This window comes from Notamacropus eugenii, chromosome 1 (assembly GCF_028372415.1).
Source record: "Notamacropus eugenii isolate mMacEug1 chromosome 1, mMacEug1.pri_v2, whole genome shotgun sequence".
Taxonomy (NCBI): domain Eukaryota; kingdom Metazoa; phylum Chordata; class Mammalia; order Diprotodontia; family Macropodidae; genus Notamacropus; species Notamacropus eugenii.
Genome location: NC_092872.1, coordinates 484,514,182 through 484,529,668, shown reverse-complemented (window position 1 = coordinate 484,529,668; position 15,487 = coordinate 484,514,182). Strand labels below are relative to the sequence as shown.

The following is a 15,487-nucleotide window of genomic DNA, read 5'->3' as shown; positions in this document are numbered from 1 at the left end:
AAAAGATGGGGTCCAAGAGAATGATCTTTTTAACAATAAAAGTCAGAATTTATTTTCCCCTTCTTTTGGGGGGGGGGGAAGTGGAGAGAATGGCAAGAGGACGAATAGACAAACAGGGGAGCTGCTCTCCCCCAGGGTTTAGCGGAGAGTTAACTTCCCAGCCTGTTATGATTTGTAAAAGAGCTTAAAGGTAGAAAGGAAAATCCTTTCTTAGATTCAGCAGCTTTCACTAATCAACTGCAACTCTAAATGTCACTGCTTGGCTGATTGTGCCGTCATGTTTCACCTCTTCCTATTATATCAGCGAGCTGGGCCCAGGAGACTAAAGGCAGGGTTAGTCTTCCACAGAGAGACAGAGTCAGAACCCAGGGTTCAGAGCACGAAAGCTTGTAAATCAAACTGTTAGCTTAATAGCATGTACCATTATTCTAAACCAGTGGGGCTGAAACCTGCAGCCAGATGAAAATAGTCTATTTGTCCATACTTTAGTGACTGAATGACTATGTAATATCAGTAGTTGTTGGTGCTATGGAGGAGAGACAAAGTCTACTGGGGGAGAAGGGGGTGTATAGGGATTTGGGCTTAGGCAGACTGCCTTGGGTGCCTTAGACAGGTTCCTTAGCTAAAAGAGATCTAGGACCATTAGTTTAAATATTTCTGGACTTCAGAATTGGACTAGAGCAAGAATTCTTAGCCTGGAGTGGGTGAACTTTATTTTTAAAAATATTTTATAATAGTATTTCTGTATAATTGGCTTTCTTTTTAATCCTTTGTATTTTATTTTAAAACATTACTCTGAGATGAATTCCATAGACATTAGCAGACTGCCAAAAGGGTTCAGTACACACACACACACACACACACACACACACACACACACACACACACACACACACACACACTACTTCTAGTTCATATCTTCTGTGCTCTGAAGTCCCTTTTAGCTTGGGCATTCTACATTCAAAGACCTCTTCCAGCTTTAATATTCTGTGTTCTAAGACCCCTTCCGTCTTTTTGGCATTCTATATTCTGTGGTCTTTTTCATTTGTAATAGCTTATGTTCAAAGGACCTTTTCAGCTCTGACATTCCATGAGTTCTATGATTCATAGCTGTGTGTGGGCAAGTTCTGGGAAGTAAAGAGAGCTCTGGAGATCCCATAGCCTCATGGTGCATGGGGACAAGGCCTATATTTGATTTCTGTGTCTGACTGAGGTCAAAGAAAAGGAAATGGGCTTTAATTGTAGCAAGTGAGAGTTCAGTTAGATATGAAGAAGACAATTTTGACACTAAGGATAATCACATAGTGGAACAGGAGCCTCTGTCCTAAGAGACCTTTATAAAAAGAATAAACCATATGGTTTGGATTGACTTGAGTGTCCTGCTGAGATCTGTCCTACAGAGGTTTATGCCAAGAGTGCTTGGAGTGGGGGATGCCTCTCACTCTGTCTTTAGGCCCAATGCCTCCGTATTGCTCCCCTGTTGCCAGATAAGGTTGGTGTTTCCCAATTCTTTTCAGCCCATGACATACCTAAGACCTTGCCAAGAAACACTGGGATATCTGGGAATGGTGCTCATCTCACCCCACTCTGTCCAGCCACCCACTGATCCAGCCACCTGTCCATTCTATAGTCATAGGATGCTTAGTGCTGAAAGGGACCTTAGAAATCATCTAGTCCAATGGCCTTACTTTACACATGGAGGAAAATAAGGCTTAGTGAGGAGTTGTGACTTGTCCAAGATCACACAGCCAGATCCAGGGTAAAATGCAAGAATTCTATCAAGGGGTTTTGGTACCATATATTCCCTACTCCTGAGCACACAAAAAACCTCATGAACATATCAGCCCTCTTCTTTTCTTTCTCCACCACAATCACCTCCCATAGATTCCAGGCAGATATTTGTGAGAAAAAAAAAAAAGTGATTCTAAACACAGCTGGGGAGAATCTACAAAAAGCCTGTCACTTTGTGATGTAATCAACAGAAAACAATGAATTCTTTCCCCAAAATTCTTTGATCTGAGAGGAAAGGCCCTGAGCTGGCTTTTGGCCCTGGATTTTACCACTCTTACAAATCCCTATTCTCACTCCTCCTTTCCTTAACACCTTTACATTCAGCAAACTTTATTTTTTCAAGTGAACTTTATTTTTTCCAGTGAACTTTTTAAAATTGCAATTTATTTTATTTTCAACTAAAGATCTGCCTTCTCTCCTTCCTACCTCCCCTCTACCCCACTAAGAAAGCAAGAAAAACAAAACCCCTGTGACAAACAAAATAAATTCCTGCGCTGACTATGTCTAGAAGAATATGTCTCCATCTTCAATCTTAAATCTATCATGTCTCCATCAGGAGAAACTCATGTTTCATCATGAGTCCTCCTGTCCAGTGACGTTGTACGTCAGAGTAACTCTAGCCCTACCCTTCCACTCCTACTGGTCATTACAGTATGGATAGATGGATGAAAAGCACTGATGAAGTACTTAGTATGTGCCAACCCTTGTGTAGGTGCTGGGATTAAAAATTCTGAAAATATAGGTCCACTATAAGATTGCAGTCAGTTGTAGAGAAAGAGAGAAAGTCTCAAATCTGCTCACACCTCTGCCTGTTCCTGGGGGCAGGTGGAGGAGTGAGGTTTGGTAAGAATGAGGTCCAGAGAGGGATTGTTTTTTCTCCATGAGTTGGTCTGTCCCATCTCAGACACAAGAGACGCTCCTAGGCAGGACTGGGGGCAGGGTGGGAGCGGGTGGTAGATTCTTTCAGAGAACCATCTCCATTTATAGACTCACTGAGTTTTTGGAGAAGCAAGTTTGCTAACTTGTGTTGACCCAACAGAATGAGCGTGCTCCCCGTGCCCCTGCCTGCCGCTTTTCTGTGTGAAAGGTGTTTAATTATTTCTGACAGAGTTCAGTTTCGACATCTGTTCATGAGGGGGGAGAGTCCATTTAGGTTATCCATCATTGTGACAGGTTTAACTTTTTGGAAAAGATTTTTTTCCCGTCATAATGGGGATGAGGGATTGGGAGTGAGAAAAAGGAGGTGGGAGCTGATAAATAGGGCAAGGAGAAAGAGATTGGGGGAAGGGGGCAGAGTTGGGGGATAAGAGGGAAAGTGATCTGTAAGAAGAGCACAAAGCCCCTGCTGATACTCTGAGCATCCAGGCAAAGCCAGTACCAGTCCTGTTAAAAGGGGGATGAAACAAAAAAGGGTCCTTGGGCTACACAGCTCCTGGGCTAACTCACTTACAATGGCAAAGCCTTTGCCCACTGTAACTGAGAAAAGCAGAGAGATAAATATTCCCAGGAGCCTTTGTTGCTCCCAACTATGTTTAGTGGCTAAATGAATGGCAGTTGGCAGTGGTGCTGGGGGAGCTGTATGAGTTACCAGGAAGCGGCTGTGGACAGGAGCATGTTGGAGCTGTGGAGGCAGAACTCTCCATCTCTATAGTTCTGTAAATATGATACACCCTCACTAGTATGAGATGCTTTCCATAGGTGGAGTAAGCACAAGAAGAATTCTTATGATTCCTTGAGCCTATAAATTGAAATAAAGCTTTTCTACCACCCTAACTTATTCTGGCTACAGGATCATGGTGGGGGGGAAGAAAGCAACTGACAAGAGTCCTGGGTCCTGGTCCCAGCTTCACCTTTCATCCTCAGAGTAGCCTTAGGCAAGTCATTTGATTTCCCTGGTTTTAGTTTCCCCAGATAGAAAACTGGGATATCAGTCAGTCTCTGCTCTGTTTACCACTTGGAGTAGGGAGGGGAAGTGGTATCGTGAAGATAAAATGAGATGATGTTTTGAAATTTTTTTAAATGATATACAAATGCGAGCGGTTACCACTGCAATGGCTGAAAAGAAGCCAAAATCTAGAGTAAGAACACCTGCCTCTAAAACTCTGCATTTCCTAAGGACAGATTGTAATCTATTCTGATTTTCTCTGAGATAAAAATATTCAGAAGGAAATTCTATTTTTAAAAGTGCATGTCCTTTTACTTATGCATTCACACATGCCTTCAAGAATTATTAACTGAGACTCCTACTATGTGCAAGGGTTTGGGAAGTCTTTCCCAGAGGATAAGCAGAAGGACTAATTAATTTCTTTTGCTGGGGAGAAAAGCATCTGAAACCCTACTGAATATTATTTCCATTGCTATGTACATGTCCCAGATTATGGCTGGAAAGGGGTGGGGGGAGGGACTCTCACTGGGCGGGGAGGGGGGAAACTAGGGAGAGAGGTTAAAGTTGGGAGTTAGGAAAGGATTAAGGGCATTTTACTCTCTTGAGAAAACTGTTGCCAACCTTTTATAACCAGAGCACTCCAGATGGACCAGTCCTCCAAAATGCAGGTGGAAAACCAGAGGAAAGAGAGAAAAGGGTGACAGAAAGAGAGGCCAGGAAGGAGAGTGTGGAAGGCATTAAATCTGTGTATGTGAGAAAGGGAATGATTGGTAGTTTTCCTGAAAATGAAAAAAAGAAATCAAGAAAGACAGACTGAAAAACGGGTGGTGATGTAAAGGTCTGGGGTGAGGGGAGATTTAAAGCGGCTGCTCCCCCCTCCCCATTTCTCGTGTGACTTCCACAATCTGTTCAACAGCGATCGGTCATGTTCTTTCCCTGACACTACCTGCAGCAGTGGTTCTGTGCTGACAGGCAGCTGGGGGAGATGATCACTGACATATGCTAATGGATCTGACTTAGGCAGGACATAAGAGGAAAACATCAAGGTGGAGCAAAACAGATTTCTCCCGTGAAACTCTGCATCTTGTTCAAGTGCATTAGCTTCAGGAAGCCACCATCCCTCTTCATTGCTTAAATTGCAGTTTAGCTCAACAGAACAGTCCCCTGTTCACAGCCCACAGTGAGGGCTAGGAAAGATTTGTGCTGCCTACTATTTCCCCAGCACCAAATCCGGCTGGGACTTTCGCAAACCATGGAGCCATTTCCTGGTACCCCAAGACTGTTGCCTTTACTCTAGGTAACACCCCTAACTCTTACCTGGTACCTTATTTTTCCTGATGTTTAACCTCCCACCAGCAATTGACTAGGGTGCATGTGTTCCCACAAGAGGACAAGAAGTTGAATTTAATACAAGGAACCATTGCCTGAGTATGAAATCTTAACTGTGATACTTATCTGGACCAATTTAGGTGAGTTTTGTGAATTCACATCAAAATCTAGTGACCATGGGTTCTGACCTCCACAGGGACACTGTCAGGCAGGTTCTTTAGAGCAGCAGCAAATGTGTGAGCTTTCTGGAAACGTAACTCCAGGGCAAGGCAAAAAGCTTCTTGACTCAAATGAACCATCACTGTCGGAAGGTTTCCCCAAGAGGTGGAATAGCAGGGCCTCCTTGTACATACCTATCCCCTTCGAACATTGAGTAGGCCATATTTGCAGTGAAGGAGCAGTGTTCATCACACAGTGGCCACTTAATGAATGCTGCCTGGTGTTGCCGTAAGGCAGTTGTTTATAACTCAGTGAAAATTACACCTAGCAATGAAGGAGGTAAGAAATGGCATGTGGCATTTTGCCCTAGCTGAGCCTGGCCATGGAGAGAACACAGCAGAGTCATAACTGGCAAAAAGTGAATGGGACTTTTTTCCCAGGGCACTAACATCAGGGTGGGCCACGCTTCTTCCCCACATCAAACCTAGTCCTTGTATCTTGCCTTGTGCAGGCCTGTTTTACATCCTCTACATTTTTTCAAGGGCTGCCTGAAATCCTTTGGTGGGTCATATGTTGTGTAGGCCTGCCTTGTGGTCTTCCCTGACTCATATTAGTAGCTGCCACCCCCAGGTACCTATTGCTACGATATCTTTCTCTGCCCCAACTTCCTAGAGTTTGAGGGCTAGATCACAATCATGGTCTCACTCTCCTTTTTGAAACTTCACACCCAACTGTTTTTGTTACAACTCTAGAACCTACTGACCTTTTGAAAGTGGGGCATATGCCAAAGAGGGTCCAGTTTCACTGGTGGTTTATACTTCCTCAGCTGACAGGTCCTCGTCTCATAGAACCTCCCAAGGGTGACCTAGGAGAAAGTAAAATGGAAAGAAATGATGAGCCATTCCTGGAAACAAGACTGGTTACCTAGAGAGGAAGCCAGATATAATGGAAAGAGTCCAGGTCTGAGAACTGAGAGACCAGAGTGGTAGTCACTGGGTCACTTCATTTTTCTAAAAATCATTCTCCTTTCTGTGACATAGCTGTGCTGCCTCAATTATAGGGTTATTTTGAAGTTCAGCTGGAATTTAGGCAATCTGAAAAAATAAAAGTATTTGAATAAGGTAAGAGATTATTATTACCACAGTGTCACAAAATAGATTATTCCTTATCTCAGGAATATTTTTCTAAAATAAATCCATGGGTTATTTTTAAAATCAAGTTGGCATCAGATTTTAACAGATAGCGTGTTCTTACTGGGTCCTTCCTTTGGAAAAGGAAGACAGGAACGGCTATTTTGGGGATGGTCCTATCCAAGCAGGCAGCTGTCCATGTGCTCAGTGTGTCAAGAAAGGCCCTAAATCCAAAAGAATACCCTATCCCATGTCTACAATTGTATAGCTTGAGCTTCCCTGATTTAGTCTAAGGTGAAATACTCTCTGTTAAAAAGCAAACTTTTATCAGTCACTTACACCTTAGTGCAGGGTTGGCAATATTTCAAAAGCAGAGTTCCAAAGGGGTGTTTTGTTTCCTTGGCTTGGGGGTAGGAAAGCTATGGTGGGCAGAGGGTGGGGGGAGGATGGTGACTGGGAAGGTCCCCTATGCTCAAATGATATACTCTATCCATTAGATATTCATTGTGTTAACAAGCTCTTCTTTAAAAATGCAATGATTATCTGGGATTGTTCAAGCTTATTAATCATTCATACCTTAATGTGAATTACTTTAATCAAGTAACCAGATTAGTTTCCTCTTAACACCCACTCTGAGAGAATGGAAATTTTAGTTGGGGGAAGGGAGTAGATAAACTTGGGATAATGGGACTCTTCAGCGAGAAAGCTTGGGTATCAGACTTTGGACAGTGAGTCAATTAGTGAGTGGAAGTTTTATTGTTAATGAGTTTCAGAAAATGTATTTTAAGAAAAGATTTGGATAGGAGGGCAAGGGAGAATGAAGGACACCAAATGCCTGAGCAGAGAGGGGAGATATCATAGATTTAGAGCTGAGAGGTACCTTGAGGCAGCTAGCTGGTACAGTGGGGAGAGCACTGGGTCTGGAGTCAAGAAGACCGGGGTTTAAATTTGTTCCAGACACTTGCTAGCTGTGTGACTCTAGGCAAGTCAATTAACCTGTTTGCTTCAGTTTCCTCATCTGTAAAATGGAAATAATAGCACCTGAACACTGCTCCCCCCGCCCCCAGATTGTTGTAAGGATCAAATGAGATAACTGTAAAGGACTTAGCATGGTGTCTGGCACATGAAAATGTGCTATGAAAATGTTAGCTATTATTATTACTAGAAACAATCTAGTCTAACTCTCTCATTTTACAGACAAGGAAACCAAGGCCTAAAGTTAAGTAACTTGTCCAAAGTCACATAGGTAATATGTGACAGAGATAGGATTTGATGGCAGAGCTTGTGTTTTTCAGAATGTCACCAGAAGGGAAAGCCACAGCCCCAAATGAGAAGACTAAGGGTGTCAAAGACAATTATTTCACGATTTGCAGAGGACGGGTCCTGGTGGTACTCAGGTAGCTCAGTGGTATGGGAGTAGGTATCAGACAGTGGGGTAAGGATGGAGTATGATGCAGAGGGTGAACAGTGGCCTATCCCCTCTCTCTGAGGAAATTGTTTAGTGATCTGGCATTATGGGAGAAAACATCTAGCTTTGAAATGCCCCCTTGGATAACTCTAGCCCACATGACCACTTCCCCTCTTGCCAAGCAACAGCACTAATTGTTTCATACAGTTTAGCCCTTGCTTAGATTAGATTTAGTTCTCTATTGTATAAACTCTTTGAGGGTAAGAACCAAGTCTGATACTTCTTTTCCTCCCCCACAGCACAGCCGATCAATAACAATTTCTGTGATTAAATACTTTTGTCATTCAGTCATTTTCAGTCATGTCTCACCCTTCGTGACTCCATTTGGAGTTTTCTTGGCAAAGATACTGGAGTGGTTTGCCATTTCCTTTTCCAGAGCACTTTACAAATGAGGAAACTGAGTCAAACAGGGTTATATGACTTGCCCAGGGTCACACAGCTAGTAAATATCTGAGGCCAAATTTGAGTCCTGGTCTTCTTAACTCCACGCTCAGAACTCTATTCATTGCTCCACATAGCTGCCCTGAATGGTCGTAGTAATATTCTTTTATATTATTTTCTAATTGTTTCATATGAGCAAGTATTTTCTTTCCTAAAAGATTATAACTTCCTTGAAGACAAGGGCACGTCACATACTTCTATCTCTATCCAAGCCCTTTCTAAGGCTATGGGCACATAGCATGCCTATTAATAAATACTGGGTGAGATTATAAAATTTAAGCCTGGAAGGGATGTTTGAAATTACTCAGTCCTACCCTCTCATTTTACAAAATTCCAGAAAGTATATATAATTCAAATCTGGAAACCCTGGGTTCAGATACTTAGTAACTACATGATCCTGGACAAGGAAGGAAGGAAGGAAGGAAGGAAGGAAGGAAGGAAGGAAGGAAGGAAGGAAGGAAGGAAGGAAGGAAGGGAGAGAGGGAGCAAGGGAGAAAGAGAGGAAGAAAGAGAGGGAAGGAAACAAATTAAGCATCTATTACATGCCAGACACTTTGCTAAGTACTTTACAAATATCACCTCATTTGATCCTCACAACAACTCTGGAAGATATGTACTATCCCTAATTTACACGAAATAGAGGTGGACAGAGGCTAAGTTTTTTGCCCAAGGTCACAGGTTTAGCATCAGAAGCCACAATTGAACTAAAGTCCAGCCCCAGAGCTTTATTCATTATGCCACTCAGCTGTCTCTTAAGTGGACAAGCCACTTGACTTCTCTATGCCTCAGTTTCCTCATCTGTAAAGTGAATGGACTGTATCCAATTGACTCTAAGATCCCTTACTATTTTAGATCTATGATCCTAAAATCCTACTGATCTTACACAAGTGGTAACAAGTCTGAGACTTGGACAAATTCCCCTCAGTCCAAATCCATTTTGGAATCAGGTCATATCCCTCTTTCCATTTGGAATATGCTCTCCTTGCCCTTATCATTGCCACCTGTTTAAGGAGGTGATATATCATCCCCATCAATCTGTCTATAGATCACTTGCAAATACTTTGGATGGATAGATGGTCCTCTGTGGTTTCAAGAATATAATTGTGTAACTTCAGCCAGGAATAAATTTAACAGCAACTGTACTAATGTTTTCTCCTCAGACTGTATTTGGGGCAGAGCCATTCTAAATTCCTTATTTCAGCCTAATAATCTCTGCTTAAAGGTCCTCCTTTGGTGACTTTTAATTCAGTCCTGGGAATATTTCATCAGTTTGCCCAAATGCTCACCACTTCTACCATTCCCCTTTCCCTCCTGATTGGATTGAATGAGATAAATGAGATAATTTGGGAATGCTACAGAAGAGAGTCATTCATTGGACAAGGAGTTGAAAGAAGTTGCCTCTAAGAGTCTATGACTCTGTATAAAAGTTAAAAAACAATTGGTTGCAAGGATTTTTTTCTCTTTGTATTTGGGGATGAGGGGGGAAAGAAGGAGGAGGAGGAAGAGGAGGAAAATCATGGAAACATTTTTTTGAATGCCCAAAAGAGAACTGAATAAAGTTCAGAATAAAACACAAACAAAGCAGGACAGCTTTGAAATTAATATGTGGAATATACACTTTTTTAAAAAGCAACCTATACATAGTAGTCACATTTTCACATATAATCCCCTTTTTCTGTTCTACTTTGAATATGAAAGTGTCATTTTTCTTTGTGTGTTTATTAAATTCAGAATAAAAGCAAAAAATTTTAAAAGCATTGCAACAATGTTTTGTGGCATTCTTAGATTGTAATATTATGCTATATCATTCCTGACTTAGAGCCAGATGGTAAAGGGCTATTTACGAATGCGAAAAGGAAGGTAAAAAAAACCATTTCTTGTGTCTGCTATGTGCCAGGCACTTTATAAATATTATCTCAATTGTTCTTCACAGCAACTCAGTGAGACGTTTTTATTATTATCCTCATGTGCTCTTATTGTCCTCATTTGACAGTTAAGGAAAGTGAGGCAGACAAAGTTGATGTGACTGAATTGCCAAGGATAACAAAGCTAGTAAGTATCTAAGGCTGGATTTGAACTTAGGTCTTCCTGATTCTAGGCCCAGTGCTCTATTACTTCATCACTAGCTGAACAATTTATGATGCCACAATAATATATATCTCAAATACTCAATGTTAGAGTTCCACTTTTTTTATTTTACACCTGGAAAAGGTACAGGGATAGAAGGTGACTTTCCCAAATTCACACAGCCAATCAGGAGCAGAGCTAGACTGACGCCACACTCTTCCCTATCTCCCACCCTAACACTTTTTCTATTTAGATACCTACATTGTAAAATGGAGAGAAGCTTGATGGGAGACTATCTTGGTGGGAGACTAGGACATCAGTACTGAGCAGGTATCCATAGATTTCTAACACACCAGTCTGGGTAGCCATAAAATAACTGCTAATTAAAAAAACTGGGCTTTTGCATTTGAGCTATAAAACATAGTTTGTAATGACAATCGTCCCATTGAAACTGGTCATTACCACATTAACTCGACTGTTCCTTGAGCCATTAACTAATAAACTAGTCATTGGCTGCTCTAAAATGTTATTATGGCATTCCATCCTTTAATGGGCTGGCTTTTCAGATTCCTGAGGGCTAGCATTAGATAGAAAAAGCCAAGGAGCAGAGACAGTAGACTTATTCTCATGCTGGTCAATATGTCCGCTGGAGGGAAATGGTCTTCTGTGTAGCTGAGTTGGTTAGTTTTTGAGGCTTGAGGCTGCTGAATTTTGTGTTGCCTCTTTTTAGGACTTCAGAGAACGCTCTTTGAGGAGGACTACCTTCCCTTTATATTCCCCCCTCCCCCACTCCAAAAAAATTAAATACATTTTTGTTAATCAGTGGAGCTCTGTCATAACTAAGCAGGGGTGTGGGATCTTTCTAATTAGAGAGAAAAAGGATATGGTTACAACATAAGTGAAAAATTGTCTGAATAGTAGACATGGGTCACCAATAGATGACCAATAGGTCACCCACAATGCACAGGCACTGATTGACAGTAAGTGCTTGGAGGAAAGAAGGTAGTCATGGTAGAGGTAGGGGGGGCTCCCAAATGATGATGGTAAGGAAAAAGAGGACAGGGCTGCTGGGCAAGTGCCCAGGATTCCTGAGATAAGCAAGATTACTTACTTCATAAGCTGTCAGGATCTGATGGTGCCATTTAAAGACCTGCAAAGACCAGGAGATGGGAGAGATGGGATGCAGATTGTGTGCTTGGGAAGGTGCCAGAAAAAGGTTCAATCAGAACCAATAAGAAGGTGAGTGGCAAGATGCAGATGCTATCTCCCCTAAATTCCCAACTGTACTCAAACTCCTGAGACTTCCTCTATCAGTACTGTGAATTTTATTTATATGAGGTTGAGGGAGCTGGCACTGTTCCTTTGATTATGGGACTTGGGGATGAGCCCGGTTTCTGTTCATTACACTTTGTAATGAGAGTCAGCATGACATAATGGATAGAGAATCAGCCTCAAAGTCAGGAAGACCTGGCTAGGTTCACCTCCTATCTCTGATATAAACTGACTGTGTGACCCTGGGCAAGTCACTTATCATTTCAGATACCCCAGAAACCCTCTAAGACTATGAATTGCAGAACCATTGCAGTCTTGCCTTGATGGAGGGAATTTCTTCACTGTGAGCTACTTATGCCAAAGAGATAATAGGTCTAGATAAAAAATAGTTTTGAATAAATATGCTAATTGTTCATATGATACTAGGAGTTTATTGTTCTAGGTAATGAGTATCAACTAGAAGAGAGCTAAAAATGAATGAAATTTAAATGTTTCCATGAATTAGTTCTAGTAGAAGCAAAATTGAGACATATTGATGTTAATAGAGAGAAGTTCCCCAAAATTTAACTTGGTTCTATGTAAAGAGGAGGGTAATTTAGGACTCTCACTGAGGAGCACAGGTATACCACTTCTAAGCCATGGGTTATACAGAGAAATGTGAGGATCATTCTTTTGAATTTGAATTAAATGTAAAAAAAAGTTTGAATTATTGAAAGATCTGAATTACAGAATTTTTAAAGAAAGAAATGTCATTTTATTACTGTCATAGATACACAGTAACTTTAGCTAGTGACAACAAAGGACTGAAGATCTTGCTCAGTCGGTCTGGTGAAGTCTATATATCCTTTCTCAGAATATCACTTTTAAATAATGGAAGAAAATATTAAATTTCAGTTGGTCAGTCAGTCAATAGACATTTATTAAGTATGTACTATATGATGGGCACTACGCTAAAACATTGGAGATATAAAGATGGGGAAAAAACTCAAAAAACTCTTCCTACTCACAGGCTAGTGGAGGAGACAACATGCAATCAACTGTGTGCAAACAAAATATATACAGGATTAATTGGAGATAAGCAATAGGAGGAAGACATGAGCATTAAGAGAGATTAGGAAAGGCTTCTTGAAAAAAATGGGATTTTAACTGGGACTTAAAGGAAACTAGGAAAGCCAGGAGGCAGAGATAAAAAGGCAGAGCATTCCAGGCATGGAGAACAGCCAGTAAAAGTGCCCAGCCTAATGATGGAGTGTCTTGTGTGAGGAGCAGTTAGGAGGCCGGTATGACTAGATCACAGGGTATACAAATGGGAGTAAGGTCTAAGAAGACTAGGAAGATAGGTAGAGGCCAGCTTATGAAAGTTTCTGAAAGTCAAACAGAAAATTTTATATTTTATATATATATATACATATATATGTAATATTTGATTTGGGATGTGATAGGGAGCCACTAGAGTTTATTAAAAAAAAAAAAAGGAATGAGGGTGACCTGGTCAGTCAGTTCTGAGCATTAGGAAGATCAATTTGACAACTGGGGTGGAGAAAAACTGAAGAGGCAGGGAGACCGATTATAATAGTAGTAGTCATTGTAATAGTCCAGGGATGGAATGATGGGGGTCTGCATCAGGGTGGTGGCAACATCAGAGAGATGGGGACATATACAAGAGACACCATAATGATAAAAATGGACAGGACTTGGCATGGATTGGATATGCAGGTGAGAAAGAGTGAGGAATCAAGAATGGTACCTAGGTTGTGAGCCTGAGTGACTAAGAGGATAGTGGTGGCCTCAATGAAAATAGGGAAGTTCAGAATTAGGGAGATATAATGAGTTCAGTTTCAGACATATTGAGTTTAAGATGTCTACAGGACATCCAGTTTTAGATGTCTAATAGGCAACTGAAAATGCAAATCAGAAAGTCAGAAGAGAGGTGAGATCAGAGAATCCTCAGTATAGAGATGATCATTGAAACCATGTGAAATCATATAGAGGAAGAAGAGAAGAGTGCTTAGGACAGAGTCCTTGGGGATACCTGCCTTCAGCAGGTGTGACCTCCATGAAGATCCAACAAAGGAAACTGAGAAGTCTGGAAGTTGGCACAGGGAGCGTTTTCATCACACTTCAGAAGAGAAAGGCAAATATAGGAAGTGTCCACTTAGTTAAGAAGATTAAGTCTGAGAAGAGAATTTGGATTTCTAGATAAAAGTTTAAAATATAGGAATGATAGGCTCTTAGCCAGGGATGGAGCATACTTAACAAGAAAGGGCTGATAATCACGTATCTGACCAGAGTCTTACAAATCTAATCAAGAGCCTTAAATTAGAACAGAAGGAGCAGGGAGAAAATTGTGTGTGTAGTCATCAGGCCAAGGAAAGTAGCTATAATGAAGAAGAAAAAAGAAAAACAGCAGTAAAGATGCTCAGAAACTCACAGGAGACAAAAATTTGAGTACTGAGCCAGCAACAAAACTCATGGCATCAGATGTCCATGAATAAATGGTCAAAATGGGTTACACGTAAGGTGAACTAAAGAAACATGTAATATTATGACAAAATTCTATAGGAGAAATCAGTTCAGCAAGTATGAAAAACTCTTAGGATTGAAATTCTGAAGATACAAATGAAAACAATTACAAGGAGGAGGAAAGAAAGAAGAGTTACTTAAAGAGAAATATGTGGAATCACAGGAAACTCATTAACCAAATTGGATTTTTAAAGGACATTCAAAAAAGACAGAAGGAAGAGGATAAACGGGCAGATAGGTGGCACAGTGGATAAAGTCCCAGGCCTGGAATCAGGAAGATCTGAGTTCAAATTCAGCCTCGGACACCTACTAGCTGTGTGACCCTGGGCAAGTCACTCAACCCTGTTTATCTCAGTTTCTTCTTCTGTAAAATGAGCTGGAGAAGGAAATAGCAAACCATTCCAGTATCTCTGCCAAGAAAACTCCATATGAGGTCACAAAGATTTGGACGTGACTCAATAATAACAACATAGCACAAACTTAGGTCTTTTAATGCCCATTCTAGTGCTCTTTCCATTTACATGTTCCAACTTTTTTTAAGTATGTGTGGGGGGGAGTGGAATGAGAACATAGTTTGCCAATGTTAGGCCAGAGCTCTTAACTTTAACTGGCAACAACATATTATTCTACAACATATTATTAAAATGGCAGTTAATCAATATCCAGAAAAAGGAAGCAGTATGAATACAGAGGGCCAGCAAAGTTTCATGAACAGATTATATTGTGCCAAGTTAATCTCATTTCCTTTTTTGATATGGTTATTGGAATAACACACCAAGGGAATGTTATCTACTTTATTTACTTTGTTTTAGCAAAACATTTTTGCAAAGTCTCTTATAATTTTTTGGATAAGATGGAAAAACCTGGATTATACAATCATACCATTAGGTGGATTCAGAACCAGTTGACTGGGAGCATTCAAAGAGTGCTCCTTGCTGGTTCAATATCAGCTTGGTAGACTAAGGTCTTCCTGGAGTATTCCAGGGATCAGGGGTTGGCACTATGCTGCTTCATATTTTTATTAATGACTTAGGATAAAGGCATAGAAGGCATGTTTAATTAAATTTGAAGAAAACTCAGTTCTGAAAAGGATAACTAATACATTAGATGAAAGTCAAGATCCAAAAAATAGATCTTAACAACCTAGAATGAGGGGACAAATCTAGTAAGCTAAAATTTCGTAGGGACAAATGTGAAGTCTTACATTTGAGTTCAAGAGATCAACTTCACAAATACAAGATGGGGGAGGCATTTAACAATGTCCATAGTCATTTGTCTGAAAGAAAAATCCAACCCTGGAGATTTTATTGGATTGTAAAGTCAGTATGAGATCTTAGGTTACTTTAAGAGAGGTATAGTGGCTGTTTAGTTTAAGCTGTAGCAAGGGAATGTGCAGGCAACAAAATGTTCCATAGCTTTTAG

The 15,487-nt window shown here is 40.8% G+C and overlaps 1 protein-coding gene across 1 annotated transcript in view; it reads right to left on the bottom strand.

Annotated features, from left to right (window-relative positions):
• The window catches only part of CFAP77 (cilia and flagella associated protein 77), a 185,580-nt gene that overhangs the window by 39,435 nt on the left and 130,658 nt on the right, over positions 1–15,487 (bottom strand). Inside the window, exon 5 of the mRNA XM_072632786.1 lies at positions 5,928–6,029. Within this exon, the coding sequence (XP_072488887.1) occupies positions 5,928–6,029 (102 nt within the window). The remainder of the gene's footprint in view (positions 1–5,927; positions 6,030–15,487) is intronic.